At 35.4% G+C, this 18,774-nt stretch overlaps 1 protein-coding gene across 12 annotated transcripts in view; it reads right to left on the minus strand.

Annotated features, from left to right (window-relative positions):
* The window catches only part of OSBPL8 (oxysterol binding protein like 8), a 154,313-nt gene that overhangs the window by 79,838 nt on the left and 55,701 nt on the right, over positions 1-18,774 (minus strand). For 3 of the 12 annotated variants that reach the window (XM_060656909.3, XM_060656906.3, XM_060656908.3), the window contains 3 exons: positions 14,066-14,236; positions 11,851-11,889; positions 5,900-5,936 (listed from right to left, as the gene is read on the minus strand). The exons of 2 other annotated variants lie outside the window; for them this stretch is intronic. In XM_060656909.3, the coding sequence (XP_060512892.1) occupies positions 5,900-5,936; positions 11,851-11,889; positions 14,066-14,089 (100 nt within the window). In that variant the 5' untranslated portion in view covers positions 14,090-14,236. Of the gene's footprint in view, positions 1-5,899; positions 5,937-11,850; positions 11,890-14,065; positions 14,237-18,774 lie in introns of those variants that run through there. 7 more of the 12 variants (XM_060656904.3, XM_060656905.3, XM_060656903.3 and 4 more) reach the window with 4 other exon arrangements.

The raw sequence follows: 18,774 nt of genomic DNA on the forward strand, positions 1-18,774 counted from the left end.
ATAAGTCAGACAGAGAACGTCAAATACTGTATTATCCAAGTTGAAAAACCAAGTTCATAGACACACAGACTGGTGGCTGCCAGAAGCAGGGCGGTAGTGAGTGGGAAAAATGGGTGAAGGGAATCAAAGGTTACAAACTTTCAATTATAGATAAATAAGTCATATTAATGCAATGTACAGAATGATGATTAATAATACTATACTGCATATTTGAAAGTTGCTAAGAGAATAAATCTTGAAAAGTCCTCAACATAAAAAAAATTCTGTAACTATGTGTGATGATGGATATTAATTAGACTTACTGTGGTGATCATTTTGTAATATATACAAATATTGAATCATCACTGCATACCTGAAACTAACATAAATTTGTATGTCAATTGTGTCTCAATAAAAAAAAATTTTTTTAATTAAAGAAAAAGAAAAATGGGGCAGGGACCTGAACAGCAAATTCATGGAAGAAAAAATGCAAATGGCCAAAAAATATACAAAAAAGATGTTTATCCTCTTGGTAACCAGGAAAATACAAATCAAGATCCCAATGAAATAAATATTTTACACTCAGTAAAACTGACAAAAATTAGTAAGTCTGATAATACTAAGTGCTGATAAGGATGAGAATCAATGAGACATTTAAGCACTGCTGCTTGAGAATAAACTGATCTAAGCACTTTGGAAAAGAAATTTAGAACTACCTTATAAAACTGAACACCAGCATACCATAGGGATCCAACAATCCCACTTTTAGCTTTATACCTAGAAATAATACTCTTATATGTGTTTACCAAGAGACAATAAGAATGTTCAGAGTAAAAATCAAAACCATTTCAATATTCACCAACTGAGGGGCGACTGGGTGGCTCAGTCGGTTAAGCGGCCAACTTCGGCTCAGGTCACAATCTCGCAGTCCGTGAGTTCGAGCCCCGCGTCGGGCTCTGTGCTAACAGCTCAGAGCCTGGAGCCCATTTCAGATTCTGTGTCTCCCTCTCTCTGACCCTCCCCCGTTCATGCTCTGTCTCTCTCTGTCTCAAAAATAAATAAACGTTAAAAAAAAAAAATATTCACCAACTGAAAATAAATGGCTTTGTATACTGTGGTATATGCATTTAATGGAATAGCATATAGCACTGAAAAGGAATGTTCTATATCTATACCCCAAAACATGGCTGAATCTGGAACATAAAATATTAACTACAAAAAAAAAAAAATCCTAGAAAATGACATACAGCACTCTCATTAAATTAAATACCAGCAAAACTTAGTGATATATACAGAATTTAAAAATAAGTGCCTGCTGCTAGGAATTTACCCAAGAGATACAGGAGTACTGATGCATAGGGGCACTTGTACCCCAATGTTTATAGCAGCACTCTCAACAATAGCCAAATTATGGAAAGAGCCTAAATGTCCATCAACTGATGAATGCATAAAGAAATTGTGGTTTATATACACAATGGAGTACTACGTGGCAATGAGAAAGAATGAAATATGGCCCTTTGTAGCGACATGGATGGAACTGGAGAGTGTGATGCTAAGTGAAATAAGCCATACAGAGAAAGACAGATACCATATGTTCTCACTCTTATGTGGATCCTGAGAAACTTAACAGAAACCCATGGGGGAGGGGAAGGAAGAAAAAAAAAAAAAAGAGGTTAGAGTGGGAGAGAGCCAAAGCATAACAGACTGTTAAAAACTGAGAACAAACTGAGGGTTGATGGGGGGTGGGAGGGAGGGGAGGGTGGGTGATGGGTATTGAGGAGGGCACCTTTTGGGATGAGCACTGGGTGTTGTATGGAAACCAATCTGACAATAAATTTCACATATTGAAAAAAAAAAAAAAATAAGTGCCTGGCATCTCAGTTGGTTGAGCAGTCTGACTCTTGTTTTTGGCTCAGGTCATGATCCCAGGGTGGTGGGACGGAGCCCCGTGTCAAGCTTTGGCTGGGCGTAGAGCCTGCTTAAGATTCTTTTCTTTTCTCTCTCTCTCTCTCTCTCCCTCTGCCCCTCTCCCCTACTCGTGTACTCTCTCTAAAAAACAAACAAAAACAACCACAAACAAACAAAAAACACCCAAAAATAACAAAAAATACACTTTTTAAAAAAGCAAAGAATGATGAAAAATAGAAACTAGTCATCACCTCTTGGGGGCAGGCACAGGGATGGACGAGAGAAGAAGTACATAGTTGAACATGAGGGATTTTTAAGACTCAGGTTCTTAAGTTGAGTAGTAGGTTCAACACATATTGGATGATTATGCTTTATAATCTACGTATGCTACATAGATTCATTTGTAGTATCAGACAATACTTTTTAGGCTAATTTAAAATACATTATGAGAAGAACAACTAATAGAATTAAAGTATGTTTCAGGATTCCATCAGTAAGATATAGGTATCTGTATCTTAAGTAACTTCACTATATAAAAAAGGAAATAGTCTTGAGAATTGTAAATTTAGTTGTATTCACCTCTAACTCCTTACCAGTTGAGGTATTACCATTTATGATTTTGAGAACCTTGAAGTGGAGGGTTTATAAAAGTACTTAGAAAAACAATTGTTTCCTACTTGTTCTCTCTTGCCCCATTCACAAGTATTAACAACTATACGGACAAGTGGATTTGCAGAATAGAAAAATCATTTTGATGTCCTACATCATTTGTACAATCTTAGACTATTTGAATATAAGCTCAAGCAGGGAACTCACGGTTTTGATTTGTACCCTTTGGCATAAAACTGACAATAAATACTTGCCAAATCACTGGACAGATTTTGATAAATGAATCACTGCATGATTCCAATACAGTTTCTGACACTACAACCGCCTCATCTACTAAAGACAGCATAGCAGTGCCCTCTCCTGGTTCTACTTTGTAGTAGAAATAAAGTAACCTATTTTGCTATTCATATTACATTACTATCTTAACTACTGTAGAAACTAACCACGCTGGAATAATTAATAGTAATATAATTAACTTACCAACTGCAACTTCTAAGGAGGATATGATTCTATAACTACTATCTTTACTTTCTGAATTCAATACATCAATATAAAATCTGAAGAATTTTCCAAGCTTCATAGCCTGGTATTGGTCCTTAATCTAAGGAAGCTAAAATCAAGTTAAGTAATTATTTTAAAGTCATAAATAATTTCTACGTAAATCCTAATATTCCCCTTTACAGATGATGTACATTTTCTCAAATACTTAAAGAATTTAAGTATGTTTGTATATATCGTTATAGCTTTTTCATTCAGTACAAATCCTAATATTAATGAAATTACTTTTCACTCTAAAAGATACATGATCTCTAGTAAGTAATTATATATCCTCAGCTTTTTAAGAGTTGGCAGAATACGATATAAACTCACCTCTAATATATATTGTATATTTCACTTGTGTATCCAGAAAATGTATAATCACAATAAATTTTCTCTAGTCCAAGCAGAAATTAAAAACCTATTATAAAATCCAATTCCTAAAATAGGATAACTGTAGTTGGTATTAAAAATGCAACAGTAGGGCACCTGAGTGATTCAGTCAGTTAAGCAACCATCTCTTGATTTCAGTTCAGATCATAATCCCAGGGTGGTGGGATTGAGCCCCATGTTAGGCTCTGTACTGAGCATGAAGCCCACTTAAGATTCTCTCTCTCCCCAACTCGTGTGCATTATGTGAATGAATTAATGAATAAATAAAAATTATCTTTAAAAAAATGCAATTCTACTGGTCAGTTCATCATTGCCAATCAGTTCACCTGAGCCAACATCTAAATACATAAGGTAACTAAAGGAATTGAAAATCCATTGAAAATATCTGCCAGGTATCACAAGCAAGGCTGAAAAGAAAACATAAAAATGTTTTCATATTTGTATACTTTTTTCAACCTTTAAAATTTCTACTATTCTAGGGGTGCCTGGGTGGCTCAGTCGATTGAACATCCAACTCTTGGTTTTGGCTCAGGTTATGATCCCAGGTTTGTGGGATCAAGCTCTGTGTCGGGCTCTGGACTGAGGGTGGAGCCTGCTTAAGATATTCTCTCTCTCTCTCTCTCTCTCTCTCCCCCTCTCTCCCACTCATGTGCTCTCTCAAAAAAAAAAAACCATTCTACTATTCTAATAATGCTGGTTGTGTAATAAAAAATATATTTAAAATACTATGAATTGTTAAAATTAAGAATTTTAAAAAGGAATTTTAGCATATTACTTTAAATCACCTCTTTTTAGAAAAAAAATTACATTATATACTATAATCAATATTAGAGACAAATAGCAACCAATCTATACCAAAGAATTTTACAACTAGAAGAAAGCTTGCTATTTCACCTTGTTTAGTCAATGGGAAAAAAATGAGCCCCAAAGCATTGAGCTGACTTACTGTGGTCAGATAACGGTTTAAGAAGAAATACTAAAACTTCCTAAATCAATATAATTTCTACATTACACTTCAATAAAGTTTAATTTTTGTCTGATTTATGACAGTAATATTTTAATTATTTGGTCAGATTTGAATTTAGCAAACTGATGGTTTCATTAGGATTTTTGAACTCAAAAGAATCTTGCTGAAGACACAGTGGCATAGTACCCATTTCTAACTCTTTTTGGTCATGTAAGTTCTTAGCTTCAGGCTCTTTGTCTAGAAAATTAATGCTTGAAGGGAAGTGGAAAAAGTAGTTTCAAACAGAGAGGGAGGCAAACCATAAGAGACTCTTTTTTTTTTTTTTTTTTTAAATTTTTTTTTTTTTCAACGTTTTTTATTTATTTTTGGGACAGAGAGAGACAGAGCATGAACGGGGGAGGGGCAGAGAGAGAGGGAGACACAGAATCGGAAACAGGCTCCAGGCTCCGAGCCATCAGCCCAGAGCCCGACGCGGGGCTCGAACTCACGGACCGCGAGATCGTGACCTGGCTGAAGTCGGACGCTTAACCGACTGCGCCACCCAGGCGCCCATAAGAGACTCTTAAATACAGAGAAAAAACTGAGGGAGGGAGAGGGGAAAATGGTGATGGGCATTGAGGAGGGCACTTGTTGGGATGAGCACTGGATGTTGTATGTAAGTGATTAAGCATGGGAATCTACTCCCAAAGCCAAGAGCACACTGTATACACTCTATGTCGACAATACACTCTAACTTGACAATAAATTATATTAGAAAAAAAGATGATATTTTAGGTTTCTTTTACCTCAGTAATACTATGATTTAAAAAAAAAAAAAGTTGACCCTGTCACAATGCTCTAAAATTATCTATTCATGGGTGTAACCCCCCTGCTAGACTATAATGTAAGGGTACAGGCAGGGTGCATATTTTATTCATCATATATTCCCCAAAGCTAGCACATTGTCTGGTCAAAAAAAATTTTTTTTCAGACATAAATTTAATGGGTACATCTTTTAAATCACTAAGATGAAACACGCTTAACTTATAAAATCCCAGAGTAAAAATAAATGTGTTTCATTACCAAATTATCTATTATGTAAAGATTGTGACAAAATAAAACAATATTTCTCATTTTCACATGAAAGTGAATTTCTTTTATCATGTCCAGTCTCAAAGAAGTCTGATCTATGCTTTATGATGACTATAGAAAGGAAAACTATGAAGAGGTCTTTTTCTTTTTAACCCCTCCCACCACGCCTGAAGATGAGGTCTAAAATTATGAATTAGATAATTTAGCTAAGTATATAATCCATCTTTAGACAATCAAGAAGCAAATACACAAACATTATCAATCTCATATGGGCACTGACAACAGATGGGCACTGAATCACCATTTATATTCTTTGCATTTCAGTGCTTGGGAAGAAAAGTAGAAGACTTAATAAGAGAAATACTGTATGCCTTTTGTAAGTACACATCAAAACATTCTGTCTCCAAATATGCCATTCAAACTTTGGCTACTTACTTGATGGCCCAAGGACATCTTTGCTATCACCAAGAAGCTTTTAATGCAGGGTAATTGAGCAGCAAACAAATATAATCCAAACCAGGAAGAAGCAAAATGCATCAGGATTGAAGCAGCAGTGAAACAAAAGGACAAGGAAAATAAGCATTAGTTTATAAGTAGAAAGCACATGCAAATCAATCCTAATAATCATAATTCACAAGGAATTTCCTCTGCCACACATAAAAAGATCTTGGCTTAAGCATTATAAAATATTTGTTTAAATTTTGGAAAATAAAGATGGAAAGGCAAAACCAAAATCAACCAAGTACTTTGTTTTGAAAATTATTCAGGTCAAAAATTACTTTCAAATTTTAACTCATGATATGGGTTAGGAGTGGTAAAAGTATTCAGAAATGTAAAGGACAGCCCAAAGTTTTTCATTCTTTAAATGTAAGTGGTTTAAAAAATCTGTAACACCCATGCACTATTAAATATTAGTTCTGCATGCCATGAGAGCACTTAACACTACATAGAAATTCAGTCTGTTTCTTACATAAAAAGAAAGGAACATTTACTAAGTGCTTATTATATGCCAAGCGTTGTGCAAAGAGCTTTTACAAAGACATCAACAAAGTAAATTTTTTCTCAAATACCAAAAAAAGAAGAAAAAAAAAACCGAAGAGGAATATTGATTAGAATGATACAATTTTATTGTCAGACAAAATTTTCTTGGGACCCACTAAATATGAAGTAAAGCACCTGGAGCTGCTGGGCTTTAAGAAGGAAGAAGACCCAATTCTTAAATGAATAACATGCAATCACCTAAAAGAAACTGGGAAAGACTGGTGACCTTTTGTCTGGAAACTGTCTTAACATACAACATTATGCTAAATGTTGCTTAGGGACAAGTGTTTTGGTCTCCCTTGGCAGAAACAGAGTCTTCAGCTTTGGGGTGCCTGGGTGTTCAGTCAGTTAAGTCAGTCTGACTCTTGATAATTGGCTCAGGTCATGATCTTGCAGTTTGTGAGATGGAGCCCCACATCAGGCTCTGCGCTGACATTGCGGAGCCTGCTTGGGTTTCTCTCTCTCCCTCATTCTCTGCCCTGCTCATGCACTGTCTCTGTCTCTTTCAAAAATAAATATAAACTTGAAAAAATAAAAGAAAGTCTTCAGCTTTACTTCAGCTCAAATACCAAGTACAGTAACATCAAACCTAAAGTAACAACAAAAATAAAAAATGCCCACTGATTATATTATTGCTTGCTCTTATTTGAAGGGAATGAAACAAAATTATCTGTGACCAAAAAGAAAGGTAGCAGTTGTTCACTCTGCCTCCTAGGAAAAAACTCTTGGCCCTGTTGCTTCCCTAAGGTGATGGTTATTTCACAGTGCTTTAAACCATGTTCTAATTCCTTTAAATGCATTTGCTCTAGTCATTTTCTGTAGTTTCCTATTCTTCTATAGACTGGTTTCAGCTTCACAGATAAACTAAAAAAAATACAACTGGAATGACAACAAACTAATTGTGCTCAAATCCTTATTACTGATGACCATGTTACCACAACTCTCAAGCATGTGGAAAAAGATTAAAGTATTTGTGGTAGGCAATCTCTGCAAAGGCTCCAGTGATCCCCATATCTTGGTGCATAATCCCCTCTCTTTGAGTGTTTCTGGACTTACTGAGTCACTTCTAATGAACAGAATATGGCAGAATTGAATGGATGTCACTTTCAAGATTAGACGGTAAAAAGACTATGACCTCCATCTTGTTTATAGTCTGTTACTCTCTCTCAGATAGATCACCCTGGGGAAAGCCAGCTGCCGAGTCATCAGGCAGCCTTGCAGGGAAGCCCATGAGGTGAAGGAATGATGTCTGTCAACAACCAGTGAGTTTGTAAATGAATCTCCTGCCTTGACCTTTCCTCCCTCCCTTACACCCAGTCAAGCTTTCAGATGAGACTGCAGCAGCCACACTCCCCAGTAGCTTGACCGCAACCATAGAAGAGATTTTTGAGCTAGAGACACCTAGTAAACTGCTCTTAGATTCCTGACCCACAGAAACTGTAAAATAATAAATGTTTATTGTTTTATATCACTTAAATTTTGGAATATTTGTTATGCACCAATAAATAACTACTATGATATTGGAAAACTGAAAGAAGTTAGAAAACTGACAGAGATAACCATGGTAAGCTTGACAAATATTTCATAGACATCCTCTAAAAATATCTTTCTCTATTGATATGAATAATTACTACTTTCCCTGAATTTACCAGTAAATCTAAATTTCTTAAAGGAAAGCAATGATTCTAACCACATATGCAAAGTTTGGAGTATTTAATTTCACAAGGCCAGTCATTTTTGAAGGTTTTTTAGTTGGTCTTCTATTTAGGGTAAGTGATTAAGTTCACTTTTATTGTACATATTCTCAAATTTTGTTAAGTGACAGCATTACGTCAACTTCTTTGTAGCTGTACTCCTTGCCTGTTTGCTCCCAGAAAATAATCCCTAGCATATACAGCAACTTCTGAATATTTGTTTCAGATTATGCTTTCAACATTATACCTTCAAGCATGTTTGGGTCATGTAAATCTGATTCTAACTTTTTTTCATATTGAGACACTGGAGAATAATCAAAATAAACACGGTCTATTCCTATTATTGAGCCATCCATTCAAATACTTGTGATATGATAGGTATCATATAGACAGTAATCATTTTAGGCACCAAAGGATACAGTGAACAAAAAAGACAAAAATTTGCCCTTTGGGGTAGTTATGTTCTAGTGGAAGATATGAGTAACAACATAGTAACAATTAAAAATTTGTTACATAGTATACAGTAAAAATGCTAAGGAAAAAAGCAGAAAATGAGGACACATAAAATATTAAGGAAGGGGGGGGTCATAATTGAAGATAGGTTGACCTAAGAAATCTTCACTACCGAACTGAGTAAAATGAGGGAGTTCAGCATAAGGACATAGAAGAGTATTCCAGGCAGAGAGAAGAACAAGTATAGAATGGAGGATTGGGATGAGAGCAAGTCTGAAGGGCTTGGAGAAGAGTAAAAAGGCCAGAGAGGCTGGACTAGAAGTACGAGAGAAGCAGGAAATAAAGTCAAAGAAGTAAATGAGTGCTAGACTGTGTAGGACCCAGTCAGGACTTTGGCTTTTTTTCTGAATGAGATGGGGAGCCACTGGATTTCTGAGAAAAGGAGTGACATAATTTGAATATGTTTTAACAGGATTGTTCCAGCTGTAATGTTAAGAATAGACTAGAGGAACAAGGATACAATCAATTAGGAGTTACCATAATAATCTACAGAAGAGATGAAGGAGACTTGGACCAAGGAAGTAGCAGTGAGGGTGAGAAGAAGTAGTTGAGTTCTGAATACATTTTGAAAAGTCAACAGGATTTCCAAACAGAGCAAGTATGAAATTAAAAAACAAAACAAAACAAACAAACAAAAACCCTGGAGGAATCAAAATGGTGTCAAATGTTGGGGTCTGAGCACCTGGAAGGATGAAACTGTCACTGTCGGAGATGGAAAGGACAGTGAGAAGGACTAGTTTACAGAAAGAAATGTAAGTGCTAAGTTTGGGACAGGTTAAGTTTGAAGTGTTTGTTAGACATTCAAGTTGAAATGTCAAACGGGGTGTTGGACGCACAGACCTGTACAGGGAAAGGTTCAGGTTTGTAAGAAACAGTGTAAATTATGATATGTATGAAGTTAGGGTATATGACCTGAATGGCTATTCACAGAAGACTGAAAAATGCCACAGAATAAAAGAACAGGCAGGCACTAGAAAACATACATTATAATGGAACAACGGAACTAAGAATTAAGCTGAAACACTCCAAACAAAAGTGGAAAAACAATAAAAAAAAATAAGCAAGACTTCAGAAACCTTCCCCAGAAGATTGTGGATACAAAAGCATTAAACTGGGATACAAGTGAATTTATCTTCCCAGAATTGCCTGTAAGTGATGCCAATAGGAAAAGTGATTTAAGTAATTGAAGATTACATATTAATTTTACCATGTAACTTACATCACTGGTCCTGTGTGCAAGGCTAAATTGCACACTACACTTATTTTTACTGCTTTTAGGACATGGGCCTAATTCGCACAGTCCCATGTTGTGTAACACATGAATAAAGACAGTGTGAAATTACTGATGTGGAAACATTCCATATAAGTATCTTGTAAGATAGTTTAAAAAATATAAAGCTAGCCAACTCTTCTTGGCTTTTGTTAGAGAACCAAAATACTACTAGAATCTTGGAAGAATCCAGGAACTTTTCCTCACCGTGTTCAAAAAAAAAAAAAAAAAGACCATTAATATATGATGGAAACATTTCCCCTAATTGAGTAACATCGTATTTATCATTATCCCTTCAACAATGTCCACACAGTCATTTCAACAATTTGTGCATCATATAAACAGATTCTCTATTTTGGCAGAAACTATGGATTGAAAATAGTAAAATAATACTAAGATGCCTAGCATTTTTCTATTTATTATTAATGAGTACACTATCAACTACTTTTAACTAAAAGCATGAAATATAGCCATTACCTAAATCTCTACCGGTTTTAGTCTACAAATCTCAGGAAAAGAGCATTATGCAAACACTGGGATTTTATTTTAATGTGCTTCTAAATATTTACCATGCCACCAACTAGCATACACCATCTTTCAGAAGTGTAAAGGAATAGGCAGAAAAAGTTCACAATCACACACTCATCCTGGGAAGCCCCTTAATCCCAAGCAATTCAGGACAGATGACCACCCTAAAACACAAAATCAATCCCATAAGAGCTAGAGCTTGAGTCCACTGCCAGTAGCATAGCATCTCCCTCTTAGCATACATATTGATGTGACTTAAGTCATCCTCTGAGCTTAAGCCAAAGTACAGCTCATCAAGCATTGATACAACTTGAAAATAAAGTTTCAAGCAAGTAGCGCCTCTTCCCTCAATGAAGTTGATCGAGCTGTACTCAGAGAAGCAATCCTGCTGCAGCTGGCTCGCAGGAGCCACAACTGGGAAGGAGGATTATATAACACATCCCAAAAGTACTGTATTTATTGTTATCTTTGGCCCTTAGAGTAAGAATCTTCAGTGAGAGATGTTTGTTTGTTCTTCTGACAGGAGTCATCTCTCTATACTTAACAGAACTTTTCCTATTCCTACAATCATCAGCAAAACACACACTGTGTACATTTTATCCCTGAGTTTTACAGGAGATATTTTACAGAAGTGCTTTTCTAGGAACTAGAGCTTATCACTGTTAGATAGAAAATATTAACTGTCCTGCTAAGCAGTTATTTTAAAATAACCTAATCATCCTTTTGACCCAGCAAATGCACTTCTAGGAGAGTATACCAAGATGATCATCTGAAATATCCAAAAAGATGTATCCATAGGTATTTATCACAACATTTGTAGTAATCTCCAACAGTAATCTATTATGAAATAAACAATAATACCTTCACATAATGAAATACTGTGTAGTTGTTAAATTTTTTTTCACTGACTGAACAATTCATTATATATTAACTTTTAAAAATAGGCTACAAAAAAGTTTGTAGGACTCTGCTTTTATAAAATTACATATGTAAGATATACACATATGAATAAACTTAGTAAATTACAGAGACCACCAGAATATTAAAAGTAGTTGCCTCTAGAAAGTAGAATTTTATTTATTACATTCTTTTGTATTGTTTAAACATGCCACATTTGTATGCATTATTTTTACAGTAAAAAAAAAAAATAAACCTATTTACATTTTGGAAAAAATGAAAATTTTAAAGCTGATCTTTTTAACTTATATTAGCTACCTTGTATAATGACATAATCATCTATGATAAAATACAGTGAAAAATATATTTTAAGAATCCAACTTTAAATCCTGAAAAAATATAAAAATGTTAACATTTCAAACATAGCACCACATATTACTCACTGTCTCTTGAACTTCAGCAACTTCTGAATATGGCAAGATCTAAAAAAAAAACAAATTTTCTCAGCAGTGATTTAATGTCATATACTTGAATCTGAATTTAGAGAGCACCCATGGTTTATCAAATGAATTAAGTGGTGCATTAATCTTTTAAGAAGTAGGAAAAAAGTGCAATAATATGTTTATACTGGAAACTAAATCCTTTAAAAAAAAAATTCTGAGGCTCCTGTAAATTCCAGTCAATCTGCCAATCTGTGAAGTCCTCTCTGGTCTGTTCTGGAGCTTTTCACAGTTCTGCCCTCCCTGTAGGCATATAATTCTACCAGCCTTTTCCCCATGCGAGCTTTCTCTTCCCTTGGTTCCTAAAGTACTCTACTCCTCTGGCTTCCCTTCTCCTATTTTCCTGCCTCTAGTTTGTTTTCTCATTTGGTAAGTGAATGGCCATCATCAGTGCTCAGTCCTCAACTATTTGTTGTTTTTTCTCTGCCGCTCTTTTCCAGTAGACTGCATTCATTCTCTAGGCTTATTTATTACCTTTATTTAGACAACTTTCAAGTTTCCTCTTCAGACCTAGTCTATTTCCAAATCTTCACTCCAAAATATTGCTACCTGTATGTTCAAACATTGCAAATTGACTTCTGGTTCTAAAATTCTATAAACAAGGGCACCTGGGTGGCTCACTTGGCTAAGCATCCAACTCTTGATTTCACCTTAAGTCATGATCTTATGGTTTGTGACACTAAGCCCTGCATCAGGCTCTGCACTGACAGTGTTAAGCCTGTTTGGGATTCCTTCTCTCTCTGCCACTTCCCCACGTGTTCAAGCATACTCTCTCTCAAAATAAATAAACTTGAAAATAATAAAATTCTGTAAGCCAATTTTAGAAATTATTTAGCTTGTTTTAGAAAGCATCTTTAGGTCAAAAACAGCACTCAGTAGCTTCCCTCTGAAATCAGCTTTGATGCCAATCTGCCCAAGTTTTCCAATGACAGCCTCTTTCTTTCACTCAGACCTAAACCCTTTAATAATCTGAGATTCTCTTTCCCCCCATCTTACAAAGTCATTACTTTGTGATGATTTTTACCTAGACAATGTCTACCTCACATCTAGTCTTTTCTTTCAATTCCCATCAATACTACTACCTAAGCCAGACCAATCATCACCTTTTCTCATATCCTTGCATTCAGTCTTACCTCCCTCATTCATTTACTATGCTAGGTACAGGAATTCAAAAACACAATAAAAACATGGTCCCCACTGCCAACAAGATCACTTGAGGAGGTGAAAGACACTTCACTCACCTTTCTCCCTCGACACTTATAGCCTAACCACCATAGTCTGCCTAACAGACCTGCAAACTCCACACTTGGCTCTTATCATTGCCTAGAAAACTACTTTTAGGACTCTGTTCAAAAGTAACTTCATCAGAAGACTTTCATAATATTCCCAGAAAACAGCAATACCCATCCCCTATTCTGCCATTCTCTATCCATCTTACCATCACAACAATCACCACATAACAGTATATATTTATGTATTTTTTTTTTTTTTTTTGTCTTCCTCCACTGGAATGTTAGCTCTACTGAAGTAGGAACTTAGTCTGTTTTGGTCACTGTTGTATCCCTTAAGACTAGAACAAAGCCTGGCACATGGCAGACACTCAACAAACACTGAATGATAAATGCACGAATGAAAAAAAGGTTTAGTCATTATTGTAACCCTAATCCCTAGCAAAGAATTTCTTGTATGTGGTTTGCTGAGTTCCTTTGTTTATGAGTCAAATTCTCTTACAGCAAAAAAAAAAAAAAAAAAAAAAAAAAAGTCTTACACATCTTTGTATTTTCCAAACTATGACATTCTGCATGCTTAATATACACAAAGAACTAATATGGACTTGAATTCTGAAATCTCAGTTTTAAGCCTAGCTCGATTCCCTGGGTAAATCTGAATAAATATCTTGAATTTAGTTTTCTTATTTGCTTATAAGATCTGTTCTTAATCCTAAAATTCTGTTATACAAACAATTCAACATAGAAAATCACCTCATTACCTCAATTCTTAAGATTATTTTTAGTTGTAATGTAGAGCATATTCATATTTTCTTTTCTTCTACTATTAGTCTCTGGCCATCATAAGCCCAAATACCTTTGTTAGGAATTCCCCCATCCTTTTTCTTAAATAATTCTGTCCTTCATAAATAACACTATTATAGACTCACCACTGATTTTTGGTAATGGAGCATAAGTTATATTTCTTCTGGTAATGGTGGTCTCTTGTTATGATTAAAGCAACCTCCTTCATCAAGGACTTCATATACAAGGGAAGTTCAAAATCGACTGTGTCAGCTGTTAACTAATGTCATGCATCTGGTGAGACTGCTTGGTGAAGTCTGTGGTTATAAAGCCAAAAAAAAGTGAACTGCCCATTAAAAGAATGAAACCCACGACCTTGGCCTCTGACCTCATTAACATACTCTATATCTGACCTAACCATTCTTAATCACCTGAAAAGCACAAAAGAAACCATGTTAACACATCACAATCATGCCAAGTTAGATAAGACAACTGGTTATAGGAGACAGCTCATATACATAAATATTTCAGTATATGGCACTTAATCTTATGACCTATTTAAATAATTTTAATTTTCAGTCTGAAGTAAGAGTTTATTTTACTTGAAATTTCATTTTGGTCAATTCCTTACACAGATACATAAGCCTATATTCTATACTGAAGCATGACTAGGATCTGAATTAAGACATAAGAACCATATAACAAATACCTTTTTTTTTCTATAGTTCTATTTCTAACAAATCACTGATTAGGGTATCATGCTGTTCAGTATCAAGCCACAGGAAAGACTGATAATAATATTATGGAAACATCAATCTCCATGACTCATAATATCTACCATACATAAAAATGTAGTTAGCAACTGTTCTTTATGTTTTAGCAACAATATACTGCCTAAATGCCAAAATATGCACCCCAGCCAGAAAAATCAACATTAGTTACAGGAGAACAAAGCTTTGAGTTAAATAAAATAGATCACAGGGTGCCTGGGTGGCTCAGTCGGTGACTGAGCTTTTGGCTCAGGTTATGACCTCTAGTGAGGTTGAGTACCGTGTTAGGCTTTGGGATGACAGCTTGGAGCCTGCTTTGGATTCTCTGTCTCCTCTCTCTCCCTGACCCTCCCTGGTGTGCACGCTCATTCTCAAAAACAAACATTTAAAAATCAATAAATAAAATAGATCATGTATCAGATATTTTTCAAAGTACACATTAGGTAATGCACATACAAATTTTAAAAGGCTAGGTATGACACAGATCAATTTTTAACATAAAAACATTAGCCTCATTCAATGACAAGAATAACAAAATTAAGAGTATCTGTATTTAAATCTTAATATGTCCCACTGATTAGCTATGTGATCTTAGAAAAATTACTAACCCCTTCAGAGTCTCAGTTTCTTCATTTCTAAAAACAATAATATCTACCCCACAGTATTATGAAGAAGATTAAATGAGAGAGCATGTGAGACATCAAGTCAAGATCAGGATAACACAGTAAGTGTGCAAAAACTAATTTTTTTTTCTCTCCACACTAATAAAGTAACCCAAATATGGAAAGTGCAAATTCTAGAACCAGGGAAAAAGGCAAAATCCAAAAGGGACATATTTCCCATTCAGCTACTACTACCCTACAGGTTAACCTAGATTATACAACTGCTTGCTTACTTGTTCTCTGAGCTAACTACCTCTATTTCTATAGTTCTCAATTTTGCCCATGCATCGAAATCACCTAGGAGACTATAAAAAAGTACTGATGTCTGGGGTGCCTGGGGGGCTCAGTTGGTTGAGCATCTGACTTTGACTCAGGTCATGATCTCACAGGTCATGGGTTCAAGCCCCGCATCAGGCTCTGTGCTGACAGCTCAGAGCCTGGAGCCTGATTCGATTCTGTGTCTCCCTCTCTTTCTTTGCCCCTCCCCCTGCTCACACTCTCTCTCTCAAAAATAAATTAAAAAAATTAAAAAAATTTAAAGAAGTACTGATGTCTGCATCTCACCGTCTGAGATTTTAATTTAATTAAATAGGGGTGCAAACTGAGTACTGGGATTTTTTCAAAACACCAGAGATAACTCTATAATGTTCAGCTGGTTACCACTGCAGTAGTCCATAATTCTGCCAAGATCATTTTCCCAAGTCACAACTCTAAACAGGTTGTTTCTTAGCTCAAAAACACCAAGTTCAATGGTTTGACATTACCTTAAAAAAAGAAAAATTCCAAACTGTAAAAATAGTATTCAAGGATTTGTATATGCTGATTCTAACATGGTTGAGTTGTAGTATAGGAAAATAATTAAAGCTTGGCCTGTGGAGCCAAAATGTATCCCAATTCTGCCACTTACTAGTTGTATGACCCTGAACAACTTACTTATCTCTCTGTGTTCTCCTATATTAAATGAGGGTAGTAATACTACCCTATAGGGTTATGAGAAAATTACATAAGTATGCCTTCAAAGAACGTGCGATCTCTTCTGGCACATGATAGAAATTTAACAAATGTTAGTTGCTATTCATTTCCTATAGTTTTATTTTCTACTAATTCCCCTAAAGCAACAAACAATATTGCCTATGATCTTACCCAAGTGCAAGGTACCCTGTGCACAGATGTGCTCTGTGAAGGTAGGTTAGTTTTCTAAACCCAGTAAGTGTTTGACCAAAAAGTAAATTTTAGGTGTACACACACACACACTCATTTCCCCTCTCCTTTTCTTCATTGCTCCATCACTATTGTTTTTACCATATTAGACTTCTGAAGTAGTCTTAAGTTAATGAAAACCTACTAAGGTGATCTGAGGTCTGGATAAAAATCCTTCAATTGCTCTATTCTCCTAGACAGTTGAACAGGTAGAGATTTTCTTGAAATTTTAATCAAATTTCATCTTCATGTGTCTCTAACATGCTAAAATTCTAATCCTTCACATTCTAATCTGAGGTTTGATGGAACTCTCAGCTTATTTTTCTAAAAAGCAAGAAGAAATGTAAGATTCTTAATGGACATAATTTTTAATTAAGAGCTAAGTGTAGAGCAGTGGCTTTAATTATATTGTTTATAAAAAACTTAGGAGAAACAGGAAGTAAAAACATTCATGAAAAATCTCCAAACCACACTTTTAAAAACTGAATGACTAAATTATTTACGGATATTGAATAAATTATAAATTTTTAAGCCAGCTTTCCTCCTCAAGTCTAGTTTAGCAAAATAAATAGCTTTCTTTTTTGTTTATTTGTTTATGGGGGGGGGACGAGCAGGGGAGGGGCAGAGAGAGAGGGAGAGCTGTCAGCACGGCTGATGTAAGATTTGATCTCATCACCATGAAATCATGATCTGAGCTGAAATCAAGAGTCAGATGCTGAACCTACTGAGCCACCCAGGAGACCAAAAACAAATAGATTCCTATTGGGTAAATTACATAATCTATTTACTTGTGAGTTAGTTGCCTTAATCATTCTACTTTTGCTTTTTAAACTATGGGCATGTCACAACTGCCAAAGATCTTAATAGGAAAGATAAGTTAAACAGTGCTGCTGTTCTTTTGATTTTTTGGTCCCGATTCAGCCACCACCTCAGCCATTCTACATACAGAGAACACAAAACCAAAAAGAAAGTAACCAATTTATTTTGCAAATGGGAACTGAGTTACTTACCGGTGAAATAACCAATACGGTCCTTGAACCCATCCTTAAAAGTAGATAAATGGGAAGCAACCTCAGACTAGAAAGAGAATACAGTACCACAGATGGAGGTAAGACCAGGGGTCTGACAGTAGGAGGGAGGGTTGGAAGTCATCTTCCTGTGCACTTTTCTCTCACTAGTAATAAGCAGACCATTATCTACCCTGTCTTTACTATCAGGGCAGAACATGATTTAATACCAACCAGAGACATTAAACACAGTTCCAAACACTTTTTTTTTAAACTGTGCATGTCTATAGAGTTGTAGCATGCACAAAACAACACATGCAGGCAAAAAGGCTGACCACTATCTCTCACTGCCCTTTTCCCCAAATGAATTGATTACAACTAGGGAGGCAGAGGAGATGGACAGAAAAGTTCCCTAAGAAAAAGAATATATTGGTGGGAGGAGCAAATGAAAAATAATGAAGCAATGATTTTAACAAGAGATTCTCTATCCTAAGACATATATTCCTAGATTGACCAAAAGAGTCCCTAGGCTCTTTCCTTTCTATCTAGATCAGTATCAATCAGATAAAGCAATTAATATTCCTGAGAGAATATTATTTCCAAGGAAGTATAAACTCACAAAAATAATATCCTAAGGAGTCCAAATGCTATGAAAAAGAACTAAAGAATCTCAGCAGGAGAGAGAATTAGTGAACCAAGCCCATCAAAAACTTAAAATAACCATAATAAATATGCTCAAAAAGATGTGAGAGGATACCGAAAAAAGGAAGTCTGACCATACATCCACAGAGAAAACAGCTAGTAATACTGAGTATAAAAATACTATGATGGAATATATACCAGGTTTGAACAGCAAAACATGTACTACAATAAATGAGCTGGAAAAGTGATGAAGGAATTCAACACGAAGGCATAATGAAAAGAAAATATGGAAAACATGAGAGATAAAAGAAGCAAAAGGGCTACATTCCTAAAACAGGGGACCCCTACATAGGACATGATGGATTTTAAAAAGTAACAAAATAGTCTATCTTAAATAATTTTGAAAGTTACACAAAACGGATGAGTTTCTGGAAATTAAAAGACTGTATATAAACACTCTTCCAATTCCCACCCGCAGACATACATACTGTATAAAGATTAGAAAGAAATAAAGTATTATTTGTAGAGGATATGAATCAGACAAATCATTAAAACTCCTGAAGACAAAACACAT

Source organism: Panthera onca, chromosome B4 (assembly GCF_046562875.1).
Source record: "Panthera onca isolate mPanOnc1 chromosome B4, mPanOnc1 haplotype 2, whole genome shotgun sequence".
In the NCBI taxonomy this organism is placed as follows: Eukaryota; Metazoa; Chordata; class Mammalia; order Carnivora; family Felidae; genus Panthera; species Panthera onca.